This window comes from Colletotrichum lupini, chromosome 3, assembly GCF_023278565.1.
Source record: "Colletotrichum lupini chromosome 3, complete sequence".
In the NCBI taxonomy this organism is placed as follows: Eukaryota; Fungi; Ascomycota; class Sordariomycetes; order Glomerellales; family Glomerellaceae; genus Colletotrichum; species Colletotrichum lupini.
In genome coordinates this window covers 1,785,929-1,801,096 of record NC_064676.1, presented here as the reverse complement: position 1 = coordinate 1,801,096, position 15,168 = coordinate 1,785,929, and the positions used below count along the sequence as shown (strand labels likewise).

Sequence of the window (15,168 nt, the reverse complement as noted above, 5' to 3'; positions counted from 1 at the left end):
CATGGACTGGTATCCAAACTTATATCGCCCATCAAGTTTTTAAATATTGTCCTCGAGCTATACTCATGCATATACGCATACAATGCATATGGCATGATTACCCTCCTAGTAGACAAATCTGAAATCCAAACGCTTGTTTCCGTCCTGCTCGCGCGCTGCCGCATCACTCTGGTACGCCAGCCGCTCCTCGTTGGACATGGCGTCCCACACCCGCGCCTTGCGCTTGTTCAGCAGCACAAGAACTTGACGGTGGACCAGGAACACAACGAGACTAAAGGCGCAAATCGACACGCAGACCGTGTTGCCGCGCTTGTAGTACGGCGCATCGTAGGCGCGGTAGATTTGGGATCCAGCGAGGGACCCGATCTGCACAATGACGTTGTACGTCGCTGCCGAGATGGCGCGCTTCTTGACGTCGAACGTGTTCTCCGAGATCCACGATGAAACGATTGGGTGGAAGTAAGGGTAGCCAGAGATGAGCGTAATAACCGAAAATCGGCTCCATTCGCGTCCACCGTCGGGCAGCGTGAGGAGGGTGATGAGCAGGGGCATGATCCAGAGCTCGCCAAAGATGCAGTGGAACGCCCGCTCCTTGAAGTAGTCGCTGCTAAAGGCCAGCGTGAGCATCGTAATGATTTGCAGCACGGCCGAGGGCACCGTGAGCATGTTGGCGTTGAACGTCGTGAAACCCAGGCGGCGGAGGGTGAGCGTCAAGTACGCCTGGACGGGCGTGGCCGGAATGTAGGCGACGAGGCCGATGAGGTACAGGCCCCACATGGAGGGGTCGAGCCATGCGTTCTTGATGTCCTTGAATGTCATGGGCTCCTTCAGCGCAGTGAGGCCCTTTGCGGGGTCGTCGCGGAGGATGCGGTTGATCATGATGACCTCCTGTTTCTCTGTGTACCACGGCTTTCTCCAGAGGACCGTCGTAGTGTTCGTCGGGGAGGCGGGGAGCCAGAGGAATGCCTGTAACAACATGGGGTCAGTGGGGGGAATCATTTCGAATCACCATACCTCGGAAGAGAGAAAGCGGGGGAAGAAACGCGGGCAGACATACCATGACAGCCAAAACACAAGTCAGGAGACCCTCTGAGCGGCTAGTCAGCGACAAGACACACAAGAGACGAAAAGGCGAGGGAGCAGATCACATACCCAACAGGAAGAGCCAGAACCAGCCGGTGTGTCCACCAATGCCGCGCATCTTGAGGATACCCGCCGCCAGCAGAGCCGAGATGACTCGTGCAACGTTAAGCGTGGACCAAAACACGGCCAGTCGAACGGACAGCTCCTTTGATGTGTAAAAGTAGGTCGCGAAGAGAATAGTACCAGGAATGAAGCCACCCTCGCAGGCGCCGATGAGGGCTCTCGTCACGTAGAAGCCGGCGCGGGTCGTGATCCAGGCCTGCGTCCAGGAGACGGTTCCCCACATCATCATCATGGTCGGCAGAACGTACTTGAAACCGAAGCGCTTGGTGAGGAACTGGACGGGGAACTCGGCGGCCAGGAAGCACACCAGCTGAATTGTGGTTCCCTACAAGAGCGTGTGTTAGTAATTGAGATAGTCAAAGAGGCAGACTGCCAGAACGTACGTTGTTGTAGTCGTCACTGCTGAGCTTCAGGTCTTTGAGGAAATCATCTGCCAGAGCATTGCTCAAGTTTCCTCTATCCAATTGCAGGCCAAAGAACTGGTTTAATATTAGCAAAATAGCTTCTCATGACCTCAAAGTGGCTTCGCATACCATGATACACAGCATCGTCAGCAACTTGATGTCGGTGATGCGAACCACCTTCCTCTCCTCAGCCTCTGTCCAGGTCGCGGCGGGATCCCATCTGTGCTTTCCTTCATAAGACTCATGCGGCGGTACGAGGTCAGACAGATTCTCGCGACCGATGACAGGCGCGTCCGAGTCCTGGTATATGGACACGGCGTCCTTCCCGCTGTCGCTGGCCGTTTTCCGCGCGGTGGGCTCGACGTCGGCCATCTTTGCTGTTGCTACTGCTGCCGTCGCTTGGTTCAAGCGAGAGAGCTCGTGTAAGCAAAAAGTGAGGTGGAGGCCGGAGCACACACACTCGCCCGAGGTTTCGCTTGCGAAGAAAAAGGGAAACAAAAAGGTAGCGTAGACTGACGGTGATCGACACGAAGCTCCAGTCTCAAGAACGGAGACGTTCTTGATGCTCAACTTAATAGTCGTTCCTCAAACTTCTGATATGTCTGATTGAGGCTAGCAGATCATGGCTCACGACATCTATGCTCGGTCTTGCGTCTTCGAAAGAACCCACATACTAGTGGAGGTGAACCATATGGTCGGACAAGGGGGCCAAGGGCGAGAGAGAAAAGATGGTGTTGACAACTTTTCTGCTGCTGCTGATAGCGACCGGGTCCGGATGGCCTAGCCGGAGAAGTGAGAGTTGGTTTCTCCAAATAAAAAACCTTACCCCAGAATTCTCCGCCTACCGATTAAAACCCCGGGCTCTCGGAACGACACCCCCTGGCAACGTGTCTTGGCCAACGGGCGATGTCATTGTCAACATAGTTTTGACTACATGTCATCTGCCCTTTTCTCTGGCGAACGACTACTTCACGTTCAATGGGGGTTTCATTCATGTTTTCTGTTTTGCTTGCGCCCATGTGGAGGGTGTCGACAAGAAAGGCTTGTGACAAGGAACGGAGCAAATATGCCAATGGGCAAGGTAGCCCCGGTAGCTAATGTGCCCAGAGCAAAGACGTGATGCTGCCGCGTCCGTCTTCAAGTCCGAAAGATTCTCCGACGAGGACTGCGAGTTTTGAGACTATGAGGCAGAGCAGGAGAGGGGGGAGGTGTGTGTGTGTGTGTGGGAGGTTAGATGGCCGAGTGTTGTCTCCGGAGGGGGTGCCTGAGGTGCCCCCACTCCGCTGATTGGCCACGGCTGACAGACTTCGCCGAATTAGGAAGCTTTGCGATTGCGCCATCGCCCACCGGTCGGGAGCCTCCGTAACGACGAGGACTCTGAGTCTCTGAGTACTCCGTAATACCTGCCACCCGACCAAGGGGAAGCCATCCTCGTTGGAGAAAACGTCTGACGATCTTCTTTCCCTCCTCACCCCATTTCACATTACTGGTCACTCCCCGATCTCGCTTTGAAAGCATACAGAAGAAAAAAGAGGAACAATACTCTCCCTCCTTATGACAACGTACGTGGAGAGTGACAAAACATAACGGGTGCTCCGGACATAAAATCTAGCCATATATCTCGCTCATAAATCTTCCCTTTCGCTTATCAGATCTTACCTCACACACCCCCAAACAAAACATGATCGACGACACTCTCAAGCGCCCTGCATCAACAGACTATACCACCTCACACCCCGTGAAATCACAAAAGATCATCAACAACAATAACAACAACGACATGCCTTCCGCAGTCTCTACCGGTTCCAACATTGTTGGTGGAAACTCGGCAGCTCGCCCCCGCTTGAGCAAGCCGCTCGTCTACTCCGGCTCTCTGGACAACTTCAAGAACGCAGACATCACCCCTGTCATCGGACGTGAGTACGAGGGCCTGCAGGTTGTTGATCTCCTCAAGGCGGACGATCAGGTCATTAGAGATTTGGCCGTCACAAGTGAGTTTATCCTCCACCTCTCTATGTATGTCAAGCGATGTGCTAATAGATGGCATAGTTTCTCAGCGTGGTGTCGTCTTCTTGAGGGACCAGGATGTGACGCCCACCCAAATGAAGGATTTCTGCCTCCGTCTCACAGAGCTTGCCGGATGTGTAAGTGAAAATCAACTACTTCAACCCGACTTGTAACTCAGCTCCCTAACCTGATCCGAGAAATAGCCCGAATCATCAGGCCTTCACATCCACCCCCTGACAGAAGAAGGTAGCGAGCTCGGTGACCAAATCAGCGTCATCAGCAGCGAGAAACAGAAGAAGGGCGGCGGCCTCACCCACCAACTGAGCGATGTCAGCCGCTTCGCCAGCGCCGGCTGGCACACCGACATCTCTTTCGAGCAGGTCCCCTCGGACTACGCAATGCTCAAGATCCACACCCTTCCCGCCACCGGTGGTGACACTGTAAGTCCCAAACCAACCGCGTCCCCGTTCCCCATCTCACCTCTCTTCCCCTGAAAAGGCTGGCTGGAACCACCCGTGTCCTCCCCCTTGCTCACTTGCTTGCTTGCTTTGCTCGCCATCATACCCTTGCAGTTGCATTGCAGATGAGAGGTGGAACCTTGCCCGGCTAACTGGGTGGACTCGCAGCTATGGGCTTCTGGATATGAGATCTACGACAGACTCTCCCCGCCCATGCAGAAGTTCCTCGAAGGGCTGACGGCCACCCACGACGCCACATTCTTCCACGACGAGGCCCGCAGGCTGGGTAACCCCCTCCGAGAAGGCCTCCGCGGCTCGCCGCTGAACAAGGGCTCCGAGCTCAAGTCCATCCACCCCGTGATCCGTACCAACCGTAAGTATAATGCCCGTCTATCACATCACTCCACCCCTCGTCAAAAGCAGTCCGAAAAAAAAAACAAGTCTAGAACCTCAAGCTGAAAAACCTACCCCCTTCAGCCGTAACGGGATGGAAGTCCGTCTACGTGAACAAGGGCTTCACCAAGCGCATCAACGGCGTCACAAAGGACGAGTCCGACGTCCTCCTCGCCTACCTCTTCAACCTCGTCACCCAGAACCACGACGCCCAGGTCCGCTTCAAGTGGCGCCAGAACGACCTCGCCATCTGGGACAACAGGAGCATGTGGCACTGCGCCACCTACGACTACGTCGAGGCCAGGGCCGGCGACCGTGTTGCGTCGTTGGGCGAGGCGCCGTATCTCGATCTGAACAGCACGGGTAGACGGGAGGCGTTGGGACTGTGAAGAAACGGCGTTTTCGACGAAAAAAAGTTTTGGATCACGAATGGCGTTGGGGTTTTTGGTAGTTTTGAGATGGAAATTTGTATTAGGCCTTTGACGAATTAAAGTTTATTAGCATTATGTGGAAGACACGGCACTACGAAACATTGTTGGAAGAATCATCCATTGCATACTTGCTATGGCATAAGGTAACCTGCTTCATGATGCTATGAATATCAGTCAACCACCACATGCTAGCGATTCCATCGCATTGCCCCTGGCTGCCATTCTCGCTCAAAAAGCCCTCCTGTCATCACCCCTCTTTCTCATCATCGCTGAGTTGATCTACAGTATCGCCATTATCTTCGTGAAGCAAGTCTCCAATCCACTTGCTTTCCCCGAGTATGCTTCTTGCTTCCTCGGCTTCCACTACCATATCATCAGATATCAACAGCACTGCCAATTCCGGGACCAACACTGCCTCCACATAGCTAGAATAACCACGCGACGATATCAGCCGATCGTCGACGGCTCGTTCTCTCAGAATCGATGAAAAGCGACCGATAATGTGCTCCGAGAATGCACGAAGGCCCCGCGGGCCGTAATAGCCAGGGGTCAAGCTATCTTCTGCCTTGAGCAAGGTCCGGTTCTTGCCCTCCTTGACCTTGTCAAGCAGCAAATCACCAAAGTGAGAAGATCCGCCGTTGATAATCTTTCCAAGAAAGCTATAGTGAGTAGCAATTCGAGTATCAAGTCCCTCCCAGTCGATCTTGGGGTAGCCCCGAGCATCCCAAGCCTTTTCAGCAGACTTCTTTTTGTGCAGTCGGCAGAACTGAATCTGCTTTCGGATGTGCAGACGGGCACCCTTGGAGAAATCGTGCAGTAACTTCTCATCGACAATCTCATTACACATGGGGCAACGTGCCTCTACAAGCTGCTTGAGGTCGCTGTCCAAGTCTGACAAGTCCGAGGATTCAAACGAGAATTTCCTCGTCTTCTTCAAATCAGACTCAGGACTTGACTCTAGATTGCGAAGCTGTGAGCGCGCATTTGTTGGACTCTGCAGAGACTCAGGTAGGGAAGCTGATGGAAGTTTGAACTCGGCCTTTGCTTTTCGCTTTGGTGACGAATGAGGACTGAGAGATACATGCTTCATGACAGGATGAGCAGAAGCGTGAGGAGGAGAGGATAAAAACGTGGCCGCGGGCTCAATGATGCGTTTTGGAGGTGTCTGGCTCAAGAACTGGTCAAATGGGTCGTCATCGTAGGCTTTGAAAGACGGCTGCACCATCTTGGGCGCGGCAGCTGATCAATGGTTAGTAACCCCATAGCTTTGAAACCAATGTACAACAAACCTTCTCTTCCTAGCTTGGATATCGGTCTCTCCTGCGATGACTTCGGTTTTGGCTTTGTGGGAGGTCTGATACGCCCTCTGCTGTTTTCGCCTCGACCATAGCTCTTCTTCCGTACTAGTAATCTTTTGGCCTCTTTCTCGTCGTCAAGGCCGATCTTCCGTGCCTTTGTTACCTTAGATTCTGGACTAAGTGCTCCGCCGTCTGGTGAGTTTCTCTTGCTGCCACGTGTTGTAGAGAAAGAGCCCTGAGAGCCTTCGTATTGCGCTTGTCCTTGAGAGCTTTCCTGGGAAGCGCTCCACATCTTGCTCTGCTCCTTTCCTCTCTTCGATGAGCCGAAATAAGGTCGAGACATGTCGGCGCGAGATGACCAGGCACTCTGATCATCATCAGAGTCTGAAGCTGGTTTTGTACTCGAAAAGACCCGAGACGCCTCTTTTGAGCTTGGCATGGCATTCGAAGGGATTGATCCCCTGCAAGGTTCTGGATCGGTAATCTCATCATCAGAGTCATCAGGTGGCCGGTCTACCGGTCTGTCGTCGGCGAATAATGTCCGTCGCTGGCCATTAACCTGTGACAATAAAGGCCGAACGCGGTTGTCTCTCGCAAGACCAGCTAGCCTCTGCATCGTTGCTTGCTTTGGGGGCATGTTGACACTGAATATGCCTTACAATGATGCCTAACGCAGCGTTGGGTCGACTGAGTTATGCTCTCGAGAGGCAGAAGTATCAGTAATTAAGTGTTCCCTGCGGAGACCAGCAGGCATCTCACACGGAGCTCAACATCAGTCTCCGGCCGGGTTCGCTTCCGCTTCCGGTTCAATCCCTGATACTTTGTAATGGAGGTCGGCGAACATATACAAGATGATCAACGACAACCCCCAATTGATGTTGAGTCTTCGTACGTAGCCTCGACCGATATCTGATCTTCTCAATTGCGGAGGAGACGTTGTTTGTTCGGCCCCCGGAGCCACAAAATTTGCTGCCGCTTGAGGTTAAGTGGAAGTGCTGACCCGGGGAAAAGGTGGAAGCTACAATCGCGTTCTCGACGCGTGCCTGCCCAAGCACCGGCCAAGCAGTGTACAAACGACCCCACCCCACTCTGTCAATGGGTACGTCCACGTTAGCGGGAAACCCCTGGTGGCTCAGTGACTTTTGGCGTGGAAGCTGGAGCTCCCCTTCCTGCGCAGGGGTCTTTGATTGATTGTTGACTTTACTACTCCGTACATCGACAACTGGGCCACTAAGCTTCACGGGCGACGCCTTACCGACGACTCGAAAGGGGTGCATTGCCAGACAACGCGTCCTCATCCACCGAATTCCCCAATTCTTCCCGGATTCTTCGTCATGGCGTTGAATCGGAAATACGCAGCATTACCAGACCTTGTCAGCATACTTGTACTACCAAATACCAAGAAGACAATACTGACGAGGTTCAGGACTCGGCCCCGGACGTGTACGAGACGCCAGAGCTGACAGACGATACCTCCACTGTTCCTGTGCGTTCCTTACCCTGAGATCGTTTGCTATGGCTGACCAGCGCGCAGACGACAACCGGACAATCGCATTCGGATGACGATTTCGACGACGACCTCGACGATGACGCCAACGGCATTTCAAGGTCCCGACTTCGGGTAGATGAAGCACGATCTCGCTTCCTGCCGGCGGGCGTGGACGCCACAGGGGTCGACTTTTCCGATCGAGTAGACGGCAAGCGCAAATCGTACAAGGCATCAACGCGACGCCAGCGTTTCCTGCAGGATGGTACGGAGCAATTCGGCGATCTTAGCGATGAGGACGATGAGGACAGCCTAGAACGCAAGATAGCGCGGCTGCAACGAGAAGTAGAGGAAGCCAAGGAGGAATACGGGAAGAGGAAGGAGGCTGCAGCAAAATCCACGACAGGAGACCATGACGAGAATTTAGGGTCCCTCAGCAAGGTCCTGGACGAGATCTCCAAAACTCTGGAACCGCATACGAGCGCTTCTCGCGCACCTCAGCCAGTGTCTCAATCATCTGGACCATCTAAGCATGAATCGCAAGACTTGGTGGCACCGGGGAGCTCTGCGACCTACACAGTAACGTATGCTCCTACCTACGAACAGAGTCACGCTCTCGCCACCGCCGCGGACTTTGACCGACGACTGGCCCTCCTTGAGAAGGCAATCGGAGTAGGATCAACCGCCCTGCCGGGAGTCGACATCAATGGTCTGCCCAGAGCCATTCTTCCCACGCTTGATGGGCTTCAGAAGCAGATTACGACTCTGTCGCAGGCGTCAACATCGAATCTGGATTCAATCAGCCGTCGAGTCCGTACCCTCATCCAAGAAGCTCAGGAGCTGGAAAAGGCACGCCAGGGGGCTAAATCTGCGCAAGAAACCCTCGGCAATGGTACGGCTCCTAGCGAGGATGCCCCGGCTCCCGAGCAGCTGGCAAAGATTAACGCTCTTTATGGGACTTTGCCGACCATTGAGAACCTCGCTCCTCTCTTACCACCATTGCTTGACCGCCTGAGGTCCCTCCGCGCAATACACTCTGACGCTGCCACTGCTGGCGAGATGCTTGGCAGAATTGAAAAGCAACAAACCGATATGGCGACGGACCTTAAGCAATGGAAGGACGGTTTGGAAAAGGTTGAGGAGGCGATGAAGGAGGGTGGCACTGCCATGACCGGAAACATGAAGGTGATGGAGGCATGGGTAAAGGACTTGGAGGGACGCATTGCGAAGTTGCCATAATTGACTTCCGCCGTCAAAAGATACCCCTGCTTTAATCGATCAATCGAGCCGAATTAAAAAATCTCTCGCGAACGTGTCCATAATTTGGCTGTCGATGTGTCGTTGTAGAATGGCTAGGCCCTTACGAGGTTTTAGGATCTGAGCTCCCAACTTCGACGTGCATGTATGTCACCACAAACCCGACTATGGAAAGCCAGATATAACCATCAAAGCACCTTCGGTGAACTCCGCAACCCGATAAAAAAACATTCAAGATGTCAGATGCGTTCGAAATATAGCGAACTTATTGCCAGTCTCTACTTCTGCAGACGCCCACCCTGCTTCTGTCTGATGCATCGCCATCTGTTTCTTACAGTAAGGTAGAGTGATCAATAGACAATGCCCTTCTTATTCCTATTTCTGGGCTATTAAGGTATGCAGCACAAATATGGGGTTGGAGATGGGTTCCGGTAAGCGGTGAACACGGCAGAAACCAGATGGACAATGCGCCCAACTCGCGACCAATGAGAGATCGCTGGGTCTCTAGCACGCACCGTGGAAGGGTTTCCTTTCGCTAAAGCCCTTCCACAAGTCTTCGTAGCGAAAAAAAGATCGTATTCGCAGTCAACCATCAACCCGCGCAGCCCACCACCCAGCAGCACCTTCGCAACCACATACATGTACGTGTCGCGACGCCTGAGAAAAATTGACAGAGATCTTGATCGACTGACGTAGAATTTTCGCCCGCAGTCAAAATGGATTCCGCTAAGCAGCCTGTCAAGCTTGTGAAGGTCACCCGCGTCCTGGGCCGTACCGGTATGCCCCGCCTCTCCCCCGAAAAATAGAGAAACGAAACCCTCCCCGACGAAGATCGAATCCCCGATTGCAACCGAGACGGAAGGAGGGACGAATTTTTGGCAGATTTTCTGACTGCGTATAGGCTCCCGCGGTGGTGTCACCCAAGTCCGCGTCGAGTTCATGGACGACGAGACCCGTTCCATTATCCGTAACGTCAAGGGACCCGGTAAGCGACCATCGAATACCTGCGACCGCCTTCTCATCGAAAGAGGGGGCAACAGCGACAACCGCGCGAAGGGAACCAAGAATACTGGCTAACATCTTTCTCTCTCTCTCTAGTCCGTGAGGACGATATCCTCTGCTTGCTCGAGTCTGAGCGTGAGGCCCGCAGACTGAGATAAGGCAGCTGAATAGGCGGCGGCGTGTGTTATGGACATTACGAGGAACGGAATCATGGTTCTGAGGATGGGACAGGAACATTGCGAGGGCTTCGTCACCCGAGCCCACGGCTTTCGTGCTTAGAGGAGTCAAAAAACGGATTCTGCATTGCGAATACAGCAAGGTTCTCCCACCCAGCCGCGAGGCAACTCTGCACGAAGAACAACCTCGTGTACCTGTTTGTGATGCGACGCTGGAAGGGGCAAAGGGAACGGCGTCTACGAGATATATCAATCAATGGACAGCCTGGGAAAATTCATCAAACATCTTCTGCACCAATTCTTGCATCTCGACTGACTGCTTTGTGGTCCACGCTGCTTGGATGATGATACTGTCCCCTCGGGGAACGATGTGAGAATGCGACGTGTGCAGGGGAAAGTCTCAACCAATTTGATTATCAACGTAGTCTTGGAACTCTCCTTCAGCATCAACTTCTCCAGACTGCAACTGTCATCACGATCGCGAATTGCCCCGCAAGCTGCGCCTGAGAGCCGCAAAGCGCAGGGCCGCAAATTCCTTGGAAGTGTCACGTGATTGGGGGCCAACGAAAATTTCCTTGGACTGCCCCACTCCCTCATCTCTTGCAGCTATAAACTTCTCTAGATTCCCAACAACCTTGGACTTTTCTTCTCCTTAACCCTCAACCCTTGAAAGGGGGCATTTCGCGAAGTGGTAAGTCAAACAGTCTCTATTTTTGCTCGTTATAACAGTTGGGATGATGTATCCAAATTAGCATGTATTACCTGAATCCTTTTGATGTATCAAAATTATCACCAAGATCTCTGACACCAACACCATCAACTACTCTTTTGCGTTCACTCCAAGCTTTTGTAGCATTGGCTAACCCAAACAAAAGATTGCAGATCTCTACCAATCATACTTCGAACATGGCTGCGGCTCCCAGGCCACCCAAAGACCACTTCAACGTCTTGTTCTTTGCAAGTGCGGGCTCCTTCACATCCAAGCAATATGAGGTGTTGCCGGCCCCTCTCCCCCTGAAGAAGCTATTCGATACGCTTGAAAAGAGACACGGCGGGTTCAAGGAGAGGTTCTTAGAGTCGTGTTTGGTGACGGTCAACTTAGAATACGTAGATATCCCTGGGCCGGACGACGAGGATGGTCCGATAATACGGTCCGGCGATGAAGTAGCCATCATTCCTCCGGTCAGCTCCGGGTGAAGGGGTCCCGTCGGTGGCAGCCCTCGTATCTGTGACTTGGTTCTACCACGTCGTCATGGGCACAGCAGGAGTGAATCCCTGCGGCAGCTCTTATTTTTCGCTACGTGCTATCTCGCGTGCTTTGCGCTTGACCCAGTAACGGGTCGCGTTCGCCGTCCTGTCCTTGCGGTCGTTTCCAAAATTGTACTCGGCTCCAGTCACGCTTCCACACCCGCCACCAGTCCGGGTCCTGCTTACTCCTTCGTCTCCCCCAGCGGACGCCGAGCACGATCAAGGCCACCAACAAGACCACGATGAACGTCGACACTATGGAGATGATGGACGTCAGACTCGTAATAGTCGAAACCTGGCAGCCCAACGGCTTGGTGCGCAACTCCCATCGTTCCGCCCAGTGCGGACAAATGTTCTCGTCGTAGGCGGGTGCCAGTAACGGAATCGCGTACGAATTAGGGACACAGGCGGACGTCTATATCAAGGAACGAAGACACAGCATCACGAATTAGCACACAAAATTTCCTTTCATCGTTTCCGATTTTGGGCGTGGTAGAACGGTACCATGGGACACCAGCTGCATTCGTTCTCCGCCAGGCACACCTTGCAGTCCTGGTGGTTCCAGCACCGGAAGAAGTGCTCTTCGGACGATTCTCTGGCTGATGAGAAGTTGTGCTTCAGTTGCCATAATTCTTTGGTGCTGAGTTTGTCCATCTTGTGAAAGTCCGGTACGGCGGCACAGGCGGCAGTAAAGCGCCTAACCTAGCCAATTGGTGATTACGATTGCGATTGCGGGTGGAAAGTGAATCTTGCGATGGAAGTTCCCAGTGGGACGAGTACGGGATGACACCGGAGTTGTGCGGGGAAGGAGCTGGTCGAGTTGGAGTCCGTGCGCCTCATACTTGGATCGCAGTCTGTCACAATTCCTGACTTCAACAAGCCTCGCGCTTCAAATCATAGAATCCTAATACCCATTAGATGCATACAAGAGATGCTTGATACATCGTCTGAGAACATTTCGTTTGAGCCAGTTCAGCAGAGAACCTTAAACGCGGTCGTTCCTCGGACAATTCCCCCAAGTATGACAAATTACGGCAGAATGTCCATTTGAGGTGTCCTTTCAAGGCATCACCAATATGCGGCGGCCATGGGACCAGACGGCCACCGGACACCGGCTACTATGCAGGTACCGTCGCTTGACGGTTGCTCCCACGGGAACGTCAATTTCTTGGTCCTGCGGCTTGCTACGGAGACTTCTCAGGGACCAGTCCTGGAGGATGGGTGCTGCGCTGCAAGCAATACAAGCAATTGGTCCCAAGATCACGGATTCGACGATCCCCCATCAATCGGCAACTTGGGAATAATACCCTTAGCGGCGACATGCCGGCAATTTATGGATAAATTACCCCTGCCTTCGAGGAGCAGCCGCAAGCCGACAACAGCTCGACAAGTATGTGATTCGAAAGCTGCGTACTTCAAGGAGGCTTTCGGATACAGCTACCGGTGTGAGTTGGACTTTGTGCATCAAGATACTTGCAGCTGTGGTGGCTACATGAGAAGATCATCTACGTGTATATCGGTCTGGTCCTATTACAGGCCATGCAATTATTGCTGTTACCGAGGCTGTCGTGAGCTGTCATGAGCCGCCTAGACTGTCCACAGACTGCCGTTGATCGAAAAGTCGGCCCGGTTGAAAGACACTACGGACAAGAGGAAGCACGAAGGCGGCTGACTACCTACCTATGTCTCGAACGCGACCATCGACTTGCGAGTCTGCAGCGAGGAACGCGTCGGCTGAGAGCCGACTACGGTTAATTGTATTGCAACTCCGTTCGTGTTGGTTCAGTCACGGGCAAGACCCTGCAATCCAATGTTCTGCCGTTGGCATAGCGCGATCTTCCCTCTATCAACCACTACCGGGCGTCATTCAGCCTGATATCAGGCTAAATGGCTAAATGCATCGGGTGCCCTGGGTGGCGCCGGTCAACGACGTGGTATCCTGGCAGAAACCCCCATGTGAGGCAGCGGCGCAGTAGCCATTTTTTCAACCTCACGCTAGGAATCTCCAACCCCTCGAGTCTTCTCCAACAGTCAAACTTGGACACGGTGCGATTCTCAGCGTTGTCGTGGGGCTCCGCAAATGCATCTCCACGACCCACGACGGTTTAGTGTAGAGGCAAGACCGTTCGACTAGGGAACTCGATCATTATGCTGGGTATGAGCTGCTCAAGTGTCGTACCACTGACAGGCCTGGTGTGCGAGGCCTTCCCCAACACCCCCCACCGCTGTTCACACCCACGCTCGGAAGCACCCACGTGAACTCTTCACCTGGCAAGGATCCTGACGAAAGTCACTCAAGGAGTGATCTGACTGAGACTGGCAGGCCTTAGCACTCTCGAGTCCTCTTTACAGGGCGGGATGGAATGCAAAGTCGGGCTGTTCCGCTTCATCATGGATCGACTGACAGTCGAGCAGCAGTATCGACGGAAGAATCTTGGCCCTCATGGTGACCCTCCGCACAGAGCACGCCCACGAATCCACACCCTCAATGACCTTGGGGAGGGTGGGTCTATGGGTACTCAGAGAGGAGCGGTTCTCGGCCGACCAAGTTACGAGAGATTCGCATGCACCCGCTGTCGCCCCATTGCTGCGGAATTCATCCCGCCGGTACAAGGACTGATCGCGCTGAAAGCGACATATGGCGTCAAGAGGCATATCACGTTGCCATTACTCACCGTGTGAGAAGCAGACTTGTCTCTAGAATTTGAATACGCCTCAGTGGTTTGAGTAAGCGCAAAAGGCCCGTCTAGCTTTTGGTACCAGGCCCGCAACCCGTGTCCTCAAAATAACGCCAATGGCACGGTGGAAAGCTTTACCGAGGGTGTCTCTCTCAGCAGGGGTCGCTCCTCGACAAAGTTGCATCGACGGGACGGAGGTGTCTGCACTTTCGGTTTGGCCTACCGCCTCATCGCAGCAAACTTTGGTCCCCGGACATGAGTACCGAGCACCTTATTGAAGCATTTACTGTTTTTCATGCGTCGAAAGAGCTTCCCGTTTTCACGTGGCGAGCAAGTTTTCTCTCATTTCCCCCAGAAATTATTGGGATAATACGCGTGAGAAGCAACCATTGACTGATACTTCGTTGCGGCCCCGGCGTGATCACTGCATCAAGCCGGCCCAGCAACGGCACGGCACACGGAAACACACGGAATAGAAAGTGTACGGAGTATACCTGGCGAGTCACGGAAGCGTCATGCCGGGTTTAAGTCGAGTCGCCATGTTCCCAGCGCCCACATTCTAGTGGTAAAGACGACCGATTTTAGCTTAGCGATGAGTCGTCCACCTCGGCCTTTCTTCCCCGCAGCAGTCGACTAGTCAACCCCAAGCTCGTCTAATTTTGCGGTTCTTTTTCTCTCCGTCTTCACTTGCTAGGATATCTCTGGGGTTAACTCTTAAGCAGCCGGCAAAAGCTGTCCGTCTTTTTCAGCCTCCTGTCCGAAAATTCAGCCATTGACGTCAACTGAGAACCTCCCGGAACTGTCCTTCTCATCACCTCAATCTTCATACACGTATGTTTACAACTTTCAGTCGTAGTCGAGCGTGTCGAGTCACCTTGGGGAAAGAGAATGGGACAACGGGCGGGACCGTCGCAGTCTCCACTTGAAAGACAACCTCCCTGCTTACCTCCACCTCCTTCTCCACGGGACCCCAGGGGGAACGTTCAGCAAAGTGGGAACTCTCACACCTTTCGCCCTCTTCCCATCTAGTCTTGTCCTTGTCTAGTGGGTTGAAGTGTCCACACAGGCGCCCGGCAAAATACGATTGCCAAAGTTTGGAGAAATAGGTGTCCGATTCGCATTCA

The 15,168-nt window shown here is 53.3% G+C and overlaps 8 protein-coding genes across 8 annotated transcripts; 5 read left to right on the top strand and 3 right to left on the bottom strand.

Annotated features, from left to right (window-relative positions):
* Window positions 1–105: 105 nt before the first annotated feature.
* CLUP02_05277 (major facilitator superfamily transporter) lies at window positions 106–1,982 on the bottom strand (the record flags this gene model as incomplete). The annotated part of the gene is made up of 5 exons (XM_049284285.1): window positions 106–966; window positions 1,058–1,089; window positions 1,153–1,531; window positions 1,590–1,685; window positions 1,740–1,982. The coding sequence occupies 5 exons, from the start codon at window positions 1,980–1,982 to the stop codon at window positions 106–108; spliced, it is 1,611 nt and encodes a 536-aa protein (XP_049141428.1).
* A 1,309-nt stretch (window positions 1,983–3,291) lies between these two features.
* Window positions 3,292–4,857, top strand: CLUP02_05276 (TfdA family Taurine catabolism dioxygenase TauD; the record flags this gene model as incomplete). Its single annotated transcript, XM_049284284.1, has 5 exons — window positions 3,292–3,601; window positions 3,660–3,754; window positions 3,821–4,057; window positions 4,244–4,448; window positions 4,553–4,857. 5 exons carry the CDS (start codon window positions 3,292–3,294, stop codon window positions 4,855–4,857), a joined length of 1,152 nt encoding a protein of 383 aa, XP_049141427.1.
* Window positions 4,858–5,146: 289 nt separating this feature from the next.
* Window positions 5,147–6,813, bottom strand: CLUP02_05275 (uncharacterized protein; the record flags this gene model as incomplete). The annotated part of the gene is made up of 2 exons (XM_049284283.1): window positions 5,147–6,138; window positions 6,189–6,813. 2 exons carry the CDS (start codon window positions 6,811–6,813, stop codon window positions 5,147–5,149), a joined length of 1,617 nt encoding a protein of 538 aa, XP_049141426.1.
* Window positions 6,814–7,531: 718 nt separating this feature from the next.
* On the top strand, window positions 7,532–8,922 carry CLUP02_05274 (uncharacterized protein; the record flags this gene model as incomplete). Its single annotated transcript, XM_049284282.1, has 3 exons — window positions 7,532–7,570; window positions 7,624–7,683; window positions 7,732–8,922. 3 exons carry the CDS (start codon window positions 7,532–7,534, stop codon window positions 8,920–8,922), a joined length of 1,290 nt encoding a protein of 429 aa, XP_049141425.1.
* A 734-nt stretch (window positions 8,923–9,656) lies between these two features.
* Window positions 9,657–10,100, top strand: CLUP02_05273 (40S ribosomal protein S28; the record flags this gene model as incomplete). The annotated part of the gene is made up of 3 exons (XM_049284281.1): window positions 9,657–9,717; window positions 9,842–9,925; window positions 10,039–10,100. The coding sequence occupies 3 exons, from the start codon at window positions 9,657–9,659 to the stop codon at window positions 10,098–10,100; spliced, it is 207 nt and encodes a 68-aa protein (XP_049141424.1).
* Window positions 10,101–11,024: 924 nt separating this feature from the next.
* Window positions 11,025–11,315, top strand: CLUP02_05272 (ThiS family protein; the record flags this gene model as incomplete). Its single annotated transcript, XM_049284280.1, has 1 exon — window positions 11,025–11,315. The coding sequence occupies one exon, from the start codon at window positions 11,025–11,027 to the stop codon at window positions 11,313–11,315; it is 291 nt and encodes a 96-aa protein (XP_049141423.1).
* Window positions 11,316–11,415: 100 nt separating this feature from the next.
* Window positions 11,416–12,020, bottom strand: CLUP02_05271 (uncharacterized protein; the record flags this gene model as incomplete). Its single annotated transcript, XM_049284279.1, has 2 exons — window positions 11,416–11,781; window positions 11,910–12,020. The coding sequence occupies 2 exons, from the start codon at window positions 12,018–12,020 to the stop codon at window positions 11,416–11,418; spliced, it is 477 nt and encodes a 158-aa protein (XP_049141422.1).
* Window positions 12,021–12,297: 277 nt separating this feature from the next.
* Window positions 12,298–14,830, top strand: CLUP02_05270 (uncharacterized protein; the record flags this gene model as incomplete). Its single annotated transcript, XM_049284278.1, has 12 exons — window positions 12,298–12,385; window positions 12,419–12,811; window positions 12,867–12,934; window positions 12,969–13,077; window positions 13,153–13,178; window positions 13,249–13,322; window positions 13,385–13,432; window positions 13,501–13,655; window positions 13,690–14,044; window positions 14,099–14,289; window positions 14,479–14,680; window positions 14,767–14,830. 12 exons carry the CDS (start codon window positions 12,298–12,300, stop codon window positions 14,828–14,830), a joined length of 1,773 nt encoding a protein of 590 aa, XP_049141421.1.
* Between the last annotated feature and the right edge of the window lie 338 nt (window positions 14,831–15,168).